Here is a 13471-nt window from a genome sequence, read left to right as displayed (position 1 = left end):
TGCTGAATAATACAGGTAGGTGGTCATCTGGCAGCAAGATGCTATGGAGTGATAATAAGGCAAGCTCACTTGCTGAGTGGGATTGTGGCTTGAAAACTGATAACACATCGTTGCTGATGTCCATGGTTGAAAGCTGACCTAGGTCTAGTGGTGGACCTAAGAAAATCTGGTAGATGATGTTAGGTAGAAGCTGGTGGAGTCTGTACTCAGAAGCCGGAGAACACAGCAAGGCTAAAGCAGGCTGATGCTTATGGTTGGAGTTCATTTTCGGAAGCCAGACAACAGAAGCCAGTGGATATTTGTGGACTGAGGCCAGGACATGGATGTGAATGAATGGAGTGTGTGTGATGAATGGATGTGTCCACTGGTGTTCTTCACAGATGTCAGCTGGCATATGTTTGTATGAGTGAATTCCCATTTGAATGCTTTTGAGATGAAATGAGTGAGTGTAGGTGTGTGATGATGATGTGTGAGAGGTGGATATTCATGAACAGACTATGGCTATGCCAAATAACCAGCTTTATATATTTCTGGCATATTTAGACTTCTGAATGTTCTGGTCTTGCTTGTCATGCAGTGAGATCAGCTATTATGCATGTGATTTGCAATCTCTCTGCTTAAATGGATCAGTTCCTGATCTGAGTCAGGTTGTTCTCTGAAGCAGGCTTGATTTCTTGCCAGATTTCTCTTGGAAGATTTGAATCACATAAGAGGAGGAGCAGAAGATGAAATGTGGCACCCAGAGCTCTTTTACTTTCAGAGAGTAGTAAAGGGTTGTTGTTGTTTTAATAGCCAGGATAAAGAAAGGAATCCAGTAATGGAAAAGGAAAATGCTTTTTGAAGAAGAAAGGATATAAACAGGGAATCACATACTCTCTACTACTGCCCAGGAAAAATGTCACGGCCAGCAAACAGAAGACCAGAGAACCCCAAAATAGTAAGTCTTATTTGGACAGGTAAATGCTACCAAATATAAAACTTTCCTCTTTAAATTAATGTGCTGCTCTGTTTAATAAGAACATGTTTAATAAGAACATGTTCAGAAGCTAAGAATTTCAACATGTTTAGGGATATAGGTTGCATTTTCATCTTTTGTTTTGAAATGAGAACCCAGGAGGGAGCATTTTAGTTGTAAAGATTCAGAAAAGGGCAGCCAGAACCATCAAAGAACTGGAACAGCTCCCCTGGGAGGAGAGGTTACACTGTTCGACCCTTGCTAGTTTGCTTTAGGGAAAAAGCGAGTAAAGGCTTTTTCTCCCTCATTCATGATACTAGAATCCAGATTATTCAATGAAGGCAAATGGTAGGATATTCAGGACAAATGGAAATACTTATTTGCACAGTGTATAGAGATTTACTGTCATAAGATTGGTGTTAGCCTCTTTTAATGTCAAGTCATGGAGTTCTTATCATTGTGTAAGGTGTTGGTGGTATATCTGTGACTGAACAGTTTAACATTCTCGTGGTTGAATTATTTAAGTTTTTCTGTTCATAAGATGATTATATTTATTATTTCTTCTAAAACAAAGATGCTTTAAAAAGAAGGAACTACTTCACTCCATTCATGGCTGTCGGTGATGGGCACCAATTTGGATGGCTTTAAAAGAGGATTAGATAAATTTGTGGAGGGTAGGTCTATCTGTGGCTACTGGAAATGTTTCTTTCCTTTTTTTTTGTGGGCTTCCTATAGGCATCGGATTGGCCGCTATAGGAAACAGAATGATGTTTGGCCTGACCCATGTTCTTATTTGGGGCCCGAGAGCAATTTTCAGTGCTTGTTGTAGTTATTTTGATGATTTCCAACAAGATCATATTTTTTGGAAGACCCGTGAAACCTTTGGCACTTTCTGCACTATGCATTTGAAACAGTATCTTGCCACTTTAAGCAGCCATAGCCTTCCCCCAAAGAATCCTGAGCATTGTAGTTTGTTAAGGGTGCTGAGAGTTCTTAGGAGACCCCCTTATTCAGTGAGCTACAATTCTCAGAACAGTTTCAACAGCCAATCCCTCTTCCCAGATAACTCTGGGAAATCTAACTTTTTCCATAAGGTGTTGTCTGGTGCTGCTGGTACACCACATCTTTAGGAAATGGAGGAAGGGATGTTACCTTTCACTCCACATATCAGCAGTATCACATAAGCACCCCACCGTTCCTCTAAAGTAGTGGTTTTCAGGCCTTTTGGGTTGAGAAACCCTGTAATATATCATCCTACAGAACTCTTAATCCCTCTCCTTGAGCAACCTACATACCTACAAAGCCAGGGGAGGGGGAAATCGGTGCAACAACATGCAATAATTTATTTAGCCATTACAAAGGTGCAAGAGAGGAAAGTGAAGTCCCTGAGGGGGGGACAGAATTGTACAGAATTCTACAGCAGGTATGGCCCACCCATGAGGAAGGTGAGGATACTGCCTCAGGGGACAGGACTCACAGGGGCAGCAGATCCTAATGTAGAACTTTATCTCTCTCTCCCCCCCCCCCGCCCTTGTTCCTAACTTAGATCTTCACTCATCTCTTCTTCCCTGGTGGGGGGCAGGGTGCAATTGTGTGGTTTGCCTCAGGTGCTAAAATGTATTGGGCCAGTCCTGCTCCTGAGGAATATATTTGGAAATTAAGGATTCAACTTCAGTTGGTTAATTCATGGCTAAGTAGGAATTTGAACTCAAACCTTACAGACACAATCCGTTCTCTCTCTCTCTCTCTCTCTCTCTCTCTCTCTCTCTCTCTGTGTGTGTGTGTGTGTGTGTCATTAGAGTGTTGCAGCCAGACAGAAATAGAAAATCAAGTTAAACATTCTGCCTTTCTACTTTTTCCCCCATGCTGGCACCTGTTTGTAAGCTCCTTAAAAGTTTATAATTCACTGAACTAACGGTCAGGGGTCCCTTTACCTTTACCCTTAAGATAAATTGATTTCTTAAAGGAAATGAGTTGGTTTTGTAAGATATTCTATGCTTCTCAAAGTGACATCAAAAAGACTAGACTTCAAACCTGTTCTGTGTCTGTATATGAATGAGTCAGGAATATTTTTTCTTCAAATGATACTGCAATTTTTGTCCATTCACCACCACCACATACAAGCACCCTTCCTTTCTCGCTCTCCTAATTCTGATCATCTATTAAAGATTTCCCTTTTTGGCCACTAGATGGCACAACAGTTAATAGCAGCGCCACCAATTTTTTTGTTCCAGAAATGAATTTCTGATCACTTGAATCAATTTCTTTCCCCAAACACTGAATACTCTTACTGGATTATAGTCCCCCAGAGGCTAATATGCAATTAACATACAGTTGAGCAAGTCTTACTTGACACCAAGGAATCAAAAGAATTGATTCCAAACATTTGACTTGTATACAATTCCAAGCTGCTTTTATTCCTTAAAAAAAGAAAGAAGTTCATATGCAGTTGCATTGTGGAGTCTAGGAGTGTAAGGCATTATATAGAAGTTTGCCAGACATAATTTCCCCCTGTGCTTGTTTGAGTCACCTCTGTGTAAATTTCAGAATATCCACGGGCTCTGTCTAGGCCGCTTAACTTGGAATAATCATAATCATAATCATAATCATAATCCTATAATAATTTATTATGTATACCCCGCCCATCTGGCTGGGTTTCCCCAGATACTCTCGGCAACTTCCAACAAAATATTAAAACATGAAGACCCTCAAACATTAAAAACTTCTCTGTACAGGGCTGGCTTTGGATGTCTTCTAAAAGTCAAATAGATGTTTATTTCATTGACATCTGATGGGAGGGCATTCCACAGGGCGGGCGCCACTATCGAGAAGGCCCTATGCCTTGTTTCCTGTAACCTCACTTCTCGCAGGGAGGGAACTGCCAGAAGGCCCTCGGCACTGGACCTCATGAACTTCTTTCTTTTTTTAACTGAACGATGGGGGTGGAGATGCTCCTTCAGGTATACAGGACCAAGACTTGATGGGACTTGCTTGTGAGTAGATGTGCATAGGATTGTGCTGTACAGTGATAGTTTCAGTGGCTATTTGTGTTTGCCAGGAGCCTGCCAGGAGCATTTGTGTGTAACTACAGGTGACACTTGGGACGCGGGTGGCGCTGTGGGTTAAACCACAGAGCCTAGGACTTGCCAATCAGAAGGTTGGGGGTTCGAATCCCCGCGACGGGGTGAGCTCCCGTTGTTCGGTCCCTGCTCCTGCCAACCTAGCAGTTCGAAAGCATGTCAAAGTGCAAGTAGATAAATAGGTACCGCTCTGGCGGGAAGGTAAACGGCATTTCCGTGTGCTGCTCTGGTTCGCCACATGACCCGGAAGCTGTACGCCGGCTCCCTCGGCCAATAAAGCGAGATGAGCGCCGCAACCTCAGAGTCGGTCACGACTGGACCTAATGGTCAGGGGTCCCTTTACCTTTATCTTACAGGTGACACTTAACTGTGTCACTTGTAATATGCCATATTTTCTTTACCTTTTCCTTTACTTAATTGCAGGTATGTGACAAGGCAAGGGGCTATTTTATTTTATTAGCACTGCAACCCTGGGGAGGCCATTCTACTGCAATTGCAATGAAAATCAGGACTCAGTTCTTTGCACATCACTTGCAAGGCACTGTGTTGGGATTTGTCCTCAGTTCCTGCAGAGTCTATTCGAAGCCCAGTGGGCCTCCCAAGAGTCTCATGAAAATAAAGGATATGAGATGGCTTAGCCTCCTCTACATGATGGTGGGGCTCCCTTGACAGACACGTCAAGGTCGAAAGGGGTCCTTCAAGGTAGAAAGGCTGAATGCTGTGGCTATAGGCAGGGATGAGGAATCTCCAGCCTGCAGGCATATTCTGACCCACCAGTCCTCCTAGTTTGACTCACCAGTGATGAGTGGGGCAGGTAAAGAACTGCCTTGGCTGAAATGGGCTTACAGGCACCCCGATTTGCTTTTTGTTGGAGCTTGAGATGCCCCCACAATGCTATCTGCACAAAGAGCTTCTCCGTGAGGTCTTGCAACATAGTAAAGGATAGGAGGGTCCACTGAGTATTCAAGCTGTGCAACTCCCTTGCATTTCAAGGGCACAAGTGTAGGAGCCCTTTGTGAGTGCTTGGCTAGTTTTCACTAAGGCTACCATCTTAGGCACACAGACTTGGATGGAGGCCCCACTGAACTTGCTTTGGAACAAACATTCAAGTCACTGGCAGAAATTTCCAGAGCTGTGCTGTGTGAGTTTTTGTGGTCCTGAAGTGTACTTTAAGGCTGTGATGTGCCCTCTAGAGACTTTGTGAGCACACAGCGATTCCTGCTATCTTCTGGTTTCATAGAAATTTCACAACATGGTGGAGTTTTGAAATGCAGTTGCTTGTTCATTGGGAGAGTGGAAAGGTGTGCTTCTGGAGACATTGCAAAATAAACCATTTGTGCGCTTGTTATTACTCACCTGATTCAGTGTGAATTATTTCCTTTCTAGTTCTAAACAGCTTTTGCATTTCATTCCATCACATTTCCCCCTCCTCGCTTTCTATCTTTCAAACAAAGCAATTTACAGGAATGTGTGACTTTATTGTTCTCCTCCCCCCTCTCTTTTATATGCTTCTCTTTGTGTTCTAGGACTGGCATTTACCCACCGTTTCATCCTCTGCATCAGCACATCATATGGTATGCTGAAAGACTTCTGCATCTACCCTATAATATATCTCCCTGGGAAACTGGGATTTTTTGAGAGTTCGTATTGGGTATGGTCAGAGCCAGCCCAAGGCATTTTGGCACTTGAGGTCAGAAGAAGGGGTCAGAGAAGATCTACATCAGGAACAAAGGGGGAAGAAGGATAGACATTGGGATCTACTGCCCCAGTGGATCCAGCCGCCTGAGGCAGTTGCCTCACCCTGCCTTGTGGATGGGCTGACCCTGGGCATGGTCAATATGGCACTGTGTTACTAGTTTTTGGACAGTGCAGGCAATTATGTAATTATGCAGCACATGCTGAGTTCATTGCCTTTTCGTTAGACAGGATATTTACAGAAAAGCTTAGGGGTGGGGTAGGATAATTTGTTTCCTCCTAATTCAGTATGTTTAATAAGCCATGACCATTGCTTTGTATCTCCCTTAATTGGCAGAGCAGAGAGCTTTTTGTACTCACTTACGGCGCTTTGGTGGCTCAGCTGTGCAAGGATTACGAAAAGGATGAAGATGTGAACAAATATTTGGACAGCATGTAAGTAGCCAGGACAGGTTCAAACAGGGTTGCATATCAGCTTAGCAGGCAATGATATCCATTTAACATTGCTTTCCTCATATCGGGATCTGTCGGGGGGGGGGGGGGGAATTAAATCCAGGAGATTGGTGGAACTTCTGGAGGGGCTGTTTATCCACACAAGATTTGGTTTGTTATTCCATCCCTTTCTAGGACAATTATCAAATCACTTTTCTAGCCCCTCGAGGTCTGGCAAGATAAGTGATGGGAAATGGCACTGTAATGTATGGGATAGATGCCATTGACTGGCATTGCCCTCTAAAATTCCATGGGAAGGTTGGCTCTCAAGATGAAGCCAGTATTTTCTCAGGGAGCTTTCAACTGATGGGGATGATGATCCCCTTGATGGCCTTTTTGACAGCAGGTTAAGGTTACCAGATTTTTTTCAATGAATCCGGGGACACTTTTCAACTTCAATAGGAATGATGGGATTTTGTCAGGGGATTGATTTGTAAATCCAGGGACTGTTCCCGGGAAACGGGGATGTCTGGTAACTTAACAGCAGGTTCTACAGCTACAAGTGGGACCTTGCTGATCCAGACATGTCTTCTTTGAGAATATTTCATTTCATCCATCTCCCAGTTCCCACCCAGTTTTGGGGTCCTTCCCCAGCCCCCCAGAAGTCAGTCAGCATTCAGTGACCACTGAGCACATCAGCCTTCATCAGTCTCATTGTGGCAGTGGGAGAAGGCTATACTGCAATGCTGAAATGTGCATTTAGCATCCCTGGAAATAAACAAATATTGCATGACTTTGAACTTCCGCCTACAAGAAATGTTTGTGTTATATCAATTTACTTGGCTATTATAGTCTGTTTTGGCTTTGTGTCATATGCTCTCAACCTATATTACTTAAATGCTTTCCCATTAACTGCAGTTGGTTTTCCGGTAAAGCTGATTGTGAATTGTAACTAAGATTAAGAGAGAGAGAGTTTAATGGAACTTTTTTCCGAATTCATTTAAACTTCAAATGGATCTGTTAAAAAGTTCCATTAAATGCTATCTCTTCCATTTTAAATTTTAAAGCCTTTCAAGCTGGCCAAAGCAATATGTTGATTCATTCAAGTCCCTTATACTTGGGAATTCCTTGGCAGCACCAGCTGGTAACAGTTTTATTTGGTAGGGCTGCGTTTTTTAACCTTTCTGTTTTCGCCACAGTAAGACTTAGACAGCACGTATGCAAGGAAGTGTGCCTTTACACGTGTGCAGAGTGCCATTGTCTCCTCTCTAAAAAAGCAACCCACCAATTATTCCCTGTACTTCTATGGACTTGATCGACTTTGTTCCACCCAGCAGCTGCTGCAGCTTTTTCTGAGTGAACGCAGGAAAATGATTAATACCAAGCTTACTGCAAAATATACACAAGCCACACACTATTTCTCTTCCCAATTTCCTATTTTTTTAAAAAAATAAGTGCAAAATGATTAAGTAAAAACAGATATTTATTATATAAAAATATTCATTGTTGCTTGCTTGCTTGCTCTCTTTCTCTCTGTGAAGGTCACAAAACAAATGTTAAACCAGGCTTCCTCAAACTCAGCCCCCCAGATGTTTTGAGACTACAGTTCCCATCATCCCTGACCACTGATCCTGCTAGCTAGGGACCATGGGAATTGTATGCCAAAAATATCTGGAGGGCCGAGTTTGAGGAAGCCTGTGTTAAACAAACAAACAAACAAAAATGGATTCAAAGTAGAAAACACTCCCTGTTGTTTCTCTGGCCTTCAGGGAAACAGCTCCAACCGTGCTCAGAACCAGTGTATGATTATGGTGGCTAATGCTGTTCTTGAATCAGTTCTAACTCCACTCATCTCTTCTGTAGTGGCTGTACTGCACAGGCCTCATAACAACAGAAGTAACAAGAGCTTTCTTACTAGGGTCGCCTTTCCAGCAACCCAATCAGTCACATGGTTTTTCTGCTTAGAGACACGTGGGAGGAACCTTGTCAGCAACCTTTGGGTTGGGAGCATCTGAGTGATTCAGAGAGTTGGTTGGCTAGAGATCAGGAAATTGACCGAAAATGCCTCTGTAAGTTCAAAGAAGTATCAAATGTGCGCGACTGACTTTTTGTTCTCTCTTTCTTCAGGGGGTATAACATTGGCATCAGGTTAGTTGAAGACTTCTTGGCTCGCTCCTCTGTGAAGAAGTGCCGGAGTTATTCTGAAACGACAGACATAATTGCACAGGTATGCGCAGGTGCTGCCTCGATGAGGCAAGGCTATGTCCAAGTGTCCCTTTCTTAGCAAGGATGATCACAAGAATGATCTCCATTTTGGGGGGAGGGATCCAGTTACCAGGCATTGGCTGGCTGGGCAGGACAGAAGCACGCATCCACCCAATCTATCCACCACACACACACACACACACGTAACCCAGTGCAAAAGAGGGTTTGGTTTGCAGTATTAGTGCCTTATGCAAATGGAGGTAACATGCTGGGTTTTTTTTTTACTATATTACTGCCTCCTAATAAAATCTTATTAGCTGTCATGGGTTTTGAGGAAAGAAAATAGCTCATGTTTCCCTTGTAAAATTACAACACAGAGTTAGATGGAAACCTTGAATGAAACTGGGTGGTATTTTGAAGAAGATAGCACAGCAGAGAAAGGAGCAGCAAAGGTCTAATGAAGGGCTCTTTGCTTAAATTTCTGAAAATGGCATTGCAGTAGTGGCACAATCAGAATCAATTTGTTGCTTCAAAGGGGCAAGCAAGGGAACTAATAAAAAGCAAATAATGTTACATAGATATGGATAGAAAAGTGCACAAAGCCAACTTGTTCCTGCGGTGCTTTAATGCTTTCATTTACTTATTTTAATAAAGTATAAGTAAACTGTTTCTTGGGTTTTTTTATTCAGTGGTGGAAATTTCACAAGTACTCTACTCCCATAGTAACATGCTATCCATATTTATAGTTTTAGTTAAAGGTCTAAAGCCTGTTTCTGGTTTTTCTTGAAGTGGGGGAGGGGGGTGCCAGGCTCAGCTGCTTTATTTCTAGTAGTCCCATTTTGCAATCAAACTGAAAGGTACCCAATCACCAGTGTGTTGGTTTGGTTTAGTTAAAAAGATAAATAGATACAGTTTAATAATAATAAAAGAATTCCCTGGATGCCTAGATTCAGGTTTGGGGCAAGTTCTATTTGGTGAGAGAGCCCCAGCAAAGATTTAAAACATACAGCCAAAGTAAAGTATGGAAATATAGGCTGTTAGACCTTTAAAATATCCCCTTCTAAGTTGCTTCCAAAATTCTCCACTTCCCTTAGCATAGAAAGAGACTACACATTTGGTAAGTTAAAAATGGTTTGCTTACAAACTCTTCAAAGGTCAGATTTGTGTGATTATCCATACAGCAGCAAGAAAAGACAGGCAGTATAACCTTGGTTCCAAAATGGTGTCTGTTCCTAAATTATTTGTATAGAAACACAATGATAACTTGGTTCAGCCATGCAGTCCAAACTTGAGCATCCAGCTTAAACCTCCTTACTGGTAGGTAGTGCTATTTTTCTAGAAAAAGAGGTACTGAAACTCAACATGAATACCTCCCTCGTTCTTAAAGAATGACAGTGGCGCCCTATATTCATTTAGTACCCCTACTGCAGATTGGAATGCAATCCAGGCCTACAATGGGCACAATCTTTCCCATCTTATTATGGTTATGGAAATGAGGTGATAAGCCCATATAAAGTCATAAGATGCCCAGTGTGAAACTGAGCACACTGTAAGCAAAAAACAAACCGTTTATACATACCTGTTAACTGATATAAAACTGATGTAGGTATGGAGGAGAAGGAGAGGGGCCATGTAATCAAGCGACTGCAAAAAGGGAAATCAATTGTAGTGATCATATATCCATCAAAAGCAGGAGATCAATTTTTGCATTTGAAATTTGTGAAAACTCTTCTACAGTTAAGTAGATTTCAAACCTGATTTCTTGCTGACTACAAACAAATGTTCATCTGGGCTTGTCTTAAGCCAGGAAACGAAACCTATCATTTCTGGCTAATAGTCAGGGATGATGGGAATTGTAGTCAAGCAGCATGTGGAAGGCCACAGGTCCCCCATCCCTGTCTTAAGCTAACAAACTTTCCTTTGGTAACCATTTCCATCTGAAAACTTGGAGACAGTGTTGATGGGATGCATGTTCTCCTCTCCATTTCCAGGTTGCTTTTAAGATGTATCTGGGTGTTGTGCCAACTGTGACTTGCAGTAATTCCACACGGTTCTCCCTCATTCTGGACAAGAACCCCTTGGTGGACTTTTTGGAAGAGCTGCCGGCAGGGAGATCTTCACTTTGCTATTGCAGTCTCTTGTGTGGGGCCATAAGAGGTGCTCTAGAAATGGTAAGCAGCCGACAGCTGCTTTGGCCTCCTCTGCTGCTGTTGTAATTTTTAAAACTAATAGGGCTCATCCACACTTCTGCTTATCCCATGCCCAGAAAGCATGGGTCTGAGTGGTTTTCCCCTTGCCCAGTTCCTTTTCCACGAAAACCCATTCTTTAGTGCTAAATTGGAGCAAACGTCAATCTGGAGCAAACACAAATTGCCCTTTGCTCCAAAACAGCCCTAAAGAGCAGCTTTCCCTAGGGGAAAGCAGCGGGGCAAGAGGGGGATAAACTGTTAGTTACTTGCCACCCAAAAGGTCTCCAGGTGAGTTACATTTAAAATATACACCCGCCCAAACAAACACCCACCTACATTCTATCATAAGGGGTGGCATCTGAACCTGTCACGTGGCAGCAATGCAAGCCCTGGCTGACCCTTGTAAGAAGGGCAGAGCTATATTGCAGTAATTGTCTTGCCCTTGAGTAGGGCATTAGGAAATGAAACTGGCCCCAAGGGAAAGCCGCAGCTGCCAGGATCTGCACAAATCTGAAAGCGAAAGCCGGAGAAAACAGAACTGTGTTCGCTGTGTTTTCCAAACCAGTTGTTTTGTAGAAGCTACATTGTGCTGCTTAAAAAAAAAAAGTCTGCTTATTTAGATAAGTGCTAATGGACTTGTGTGCAGCTGTGTCAGTTAATGCATTCTTCTTTTAAAAAAAGAAATAAAAAAGCAGGCTAGCTGTGCCCTTCTGTACAGAAAAGGGGAAGGTCACAATCTCAAAGAATGGGCACATCTACATTTGGGGGTCACTTTTCAGTAGAATTGACCTGAGCCTTGGAAAGCACATAGAGCTGAAAGGGGAAAGACTGTCACTCTACAGAATTTCACTTGGGCTGTATCTGCTCTTCAGCACCTCATGGCTAAGCAGGAAGTATGTGAGAGGCTCAGAGGCTTCATGGGCACCAGGCAAAGACCACAAGTGAATCACTGCATTCGCAGGCACCATATTGGCAGCCCCTGACCCCCATGTTTCAAGGTGTATTTTGCACAAAGAAAACACCTTTTCATTTCCCTTTTCAATCTTGCTGTAGCTTTAAAATAAGTTTGAGCTGTTGTGTTTTATTCTCCGCTCTTTGTTTTTGACCTTTGTCAAGGTTTGTCAGCATTTCATTCTGCATTACATTTTATTACCCTTTTAATCAGCTGTTGTTGTTTTAAACTTGTTTGTATTCTATAAGCCCCACCCACCCATTATAGTGCACCCTCTTAAAAAAAAATTAAAACCCTGCAATGTGGAACAACAATAAGTTTTCTTTCACTTACTTAGCCAAACTTACTTATTTTCAGATACATCTGGCTGCTGAAGTTACTTTCATCCAAGACACTCTGAAGGGGGATGATGTGACAGAAATTGGAATTGCATTCTTAAAGAAGATTGAAACCAGGAAACACAAAAGAAATAAGTGAAGCCATATCTGAAGTCACTATGTGTGGACAGTTAATATTTTTGACCCTCTGTACCTTCCCAGAAAGATATTATTTCTGATCCAGAAAAGGCATTTGATACAGAACCGTGGTGTGGATGGTGCCACCTCTGGATCAGGCCCAGCACTCCCAAATGTTTGCTATGTGGGGCATGAACTCTGCACCAACCCACAACCCAATATGGACATGAATGGTGCATGGTTCTCCCTCCTGGCTCAACTGCAGATGAGTCCAGGGTGCCTTGAGGGAATGGCTGCCTCTCCTGCATGCTTAGGTCATCCTGCTCTACATTCTTCAGCCAGGTAAAGTTAGATGGGTGGCTATGAGGCACAGGAACTGACTTAGTGGTGGCACACTCACTGTGGAACTCCCTGCTTCAGAAGGCTTAGCAGCCTAGCTATTTCAGGCTTAAAGAGACTCATCAATGTAGTACTTGTTAGAAGTGTGGGCAAGATTTCTTTTTATTCTTCTGAAGGAGTTGACTATTTCCCCAGAGTGTCTGGGGAAGCCTAGCCAGATCAGCAGGTATAAATAATAAATTATTATTATTATTATTATTATTATTATTATTATTATTATTATTATTATTGGTCCATCTCTTCTTCTTCTAGGAATTTCTGGTTCCCTGGTGCTACTATTTTAGTATTTTAGTCATCTGTTTCTCATCAACAATAGTGTTTTTGACAGAGCAGAAATATTCATATACATATACATATGCATATATATTCACTACTGCTGCTTCTGTGCCTTTTGATGTTGCCTTTCTTATAATTTCTCAGCTGTTTTCTAACTGGCAATATTCATATGGCTTATCCCAGCAAATTCAGGATCACATATTGAGTGGAACGATAGGCCAATACATAACTAATCAGATGCAGCAATATGACAATGTCACTGAGAATGAATGAAGGCAATTGAGAATGAGAAGCGGTGCTCCCTGGCAATAGTCATGTGATCAACCCTAGCCCCCTCCCCCCTTTCATATCACAGAATGAACCAGATGATGTTATTTAAGGGAAATGGAAGAAGCCAATTTAGAGTTCAGGCGATGCTTCCTGAAATGGTGAACTCTTTTCATAGCAGCCACTGAAAAACTGCTGAAGGGGAGGGGATTTCCAGTGTTGCTGAATGTTTCCCTTTGGGGAGGTTTCCTTTTCCATGCCAGAGAGTATTATTATAGGTCACTGCTTTCTCAGGATGTCTACAACCGATCATGCCTGAACAGATGAAACCCAAATGCCACTGGTTTTAAGATTTGGGGGAGGCAGGAGCATGCTGTTCAGGGTCACATGGAAATCATCAAGCAAGAAAGCAACCGTGCAGACTTGCCCAGTACCCGACTACCAACAACAAGCATGTTCCTTCTCCCACTGAAGAAGCAACTGACTTCGGACTTCAGCTTTTTCTAGGAGGAAACAGATAACTTAAAGAACCTTATGAGTGAGGAAGGAAGGAAATGCTTATAGGA

At 42.5% G+C, this 13471-nt stretch overlaps 1 protein-coding gene and 1 long non-coding RNA gene across 5 annotated transcripts; one reads left to right on the top strand and one right to left on the bottom strand.

The window, feature by feature from the left end:
* The first annotated feature begins 98 nt into the window (after window positions 1-98).
* TRAPPC3L (trafficking protein particle complex subunit 3L) lies at window positions 99-12557 on the top strand. Of its 2 annotated transcripts, XM_081857487.1 has the most exons (6): window positions 99-937; window positions 5562-5609; window positions 6068-6165; window positions 8290-8389; window positions 10359-10538; window positions 11866-12557. In XM_081857487.1, the coding sequence occupies exons 1-6, from the start codon at window positions 896-898 to the stop codon at window positions 11983-11985; spliced, it is 588 nt and encodes a 195-aa protein (XP_081713613.1). In that variant the 5' UTR covers window positions 99-895; the 3' UTR covers window positions 11986-12557. The 2 variants fall into 2 exon arrangements, with proteins under 2 accessions (XP_081713613.1, XP_081713614.1); XM_081857488.1 differs by lacking the exon at window positions 5562-5609 and having other exon boundaries at window positions 108-937.
* Window positions 7628-11959, bottom strand: LOC309339381. Of its 3 annotated transcripts, XR_014155269.1 has the most exons (4): window positions 11856-11959; window positions 9947-10011; window positions 9509-9599; window positions 7628-8363 (listed from the first exon to the last, which is right to left on the bottom strand). It is a non-coding gene; the product is annotated as an uncharacterized lncRNA (long non-coding RNA). The 3 variants fall into 3 exon arrangements; XR_014155270.1 differs by lacking the exon at window positions 9509-9599; XR_014155271.1 differs by lacking the exons at window positions 9509-9599; window positions 9947-10011 and having other exon boundaries at window positions 11856-11946.
* Window positions 12558-13471: the final 914 nt, after the last annotated feature.

This window comes from Podarcis erhardii (genome assembly GCF_964252035.2).
Source record: "Podarcis erhardii genome assembly, chromosome: 3".
Classification (NCBI taxonomy): domain Eukaryota; kingdom Metazoa; phylum Chordata; class Lepidosauria; order Squamata; family Lacertidae; genus Podarcis; species Podarcis erhardii.
This window is presented reverse-complemented; position numbering and strand designations above follow the sequence as displayed.

What these genes read in the sequence shown, in the direction of transcription:
- TRAPPC3L (XM_081857487.1), top strand. Translation starts at nt 896, where the DNA reads ATGTCACGGCCAGCAAACAGAAGACCAGAGAACCCCAAAATA. An exon ending in CGACAGACATAATTGCACAG is followed by an intron (nt 8,390 to 10,358) that starts GTATGCGCAGGT and finishes CTCCATTTCCAG; the next exon opens with GTTGCTTTTAAGATGTATCT. An exon ending in TAAGAGGTGCTCTAGAAATG is followed by an intron (nt 10,539 to 11,865) that starts GTAAGCAGCCGA and finishes ACTTATTTTCAG; the next exon opens with ATACATCTGGCTGCTGAAGT.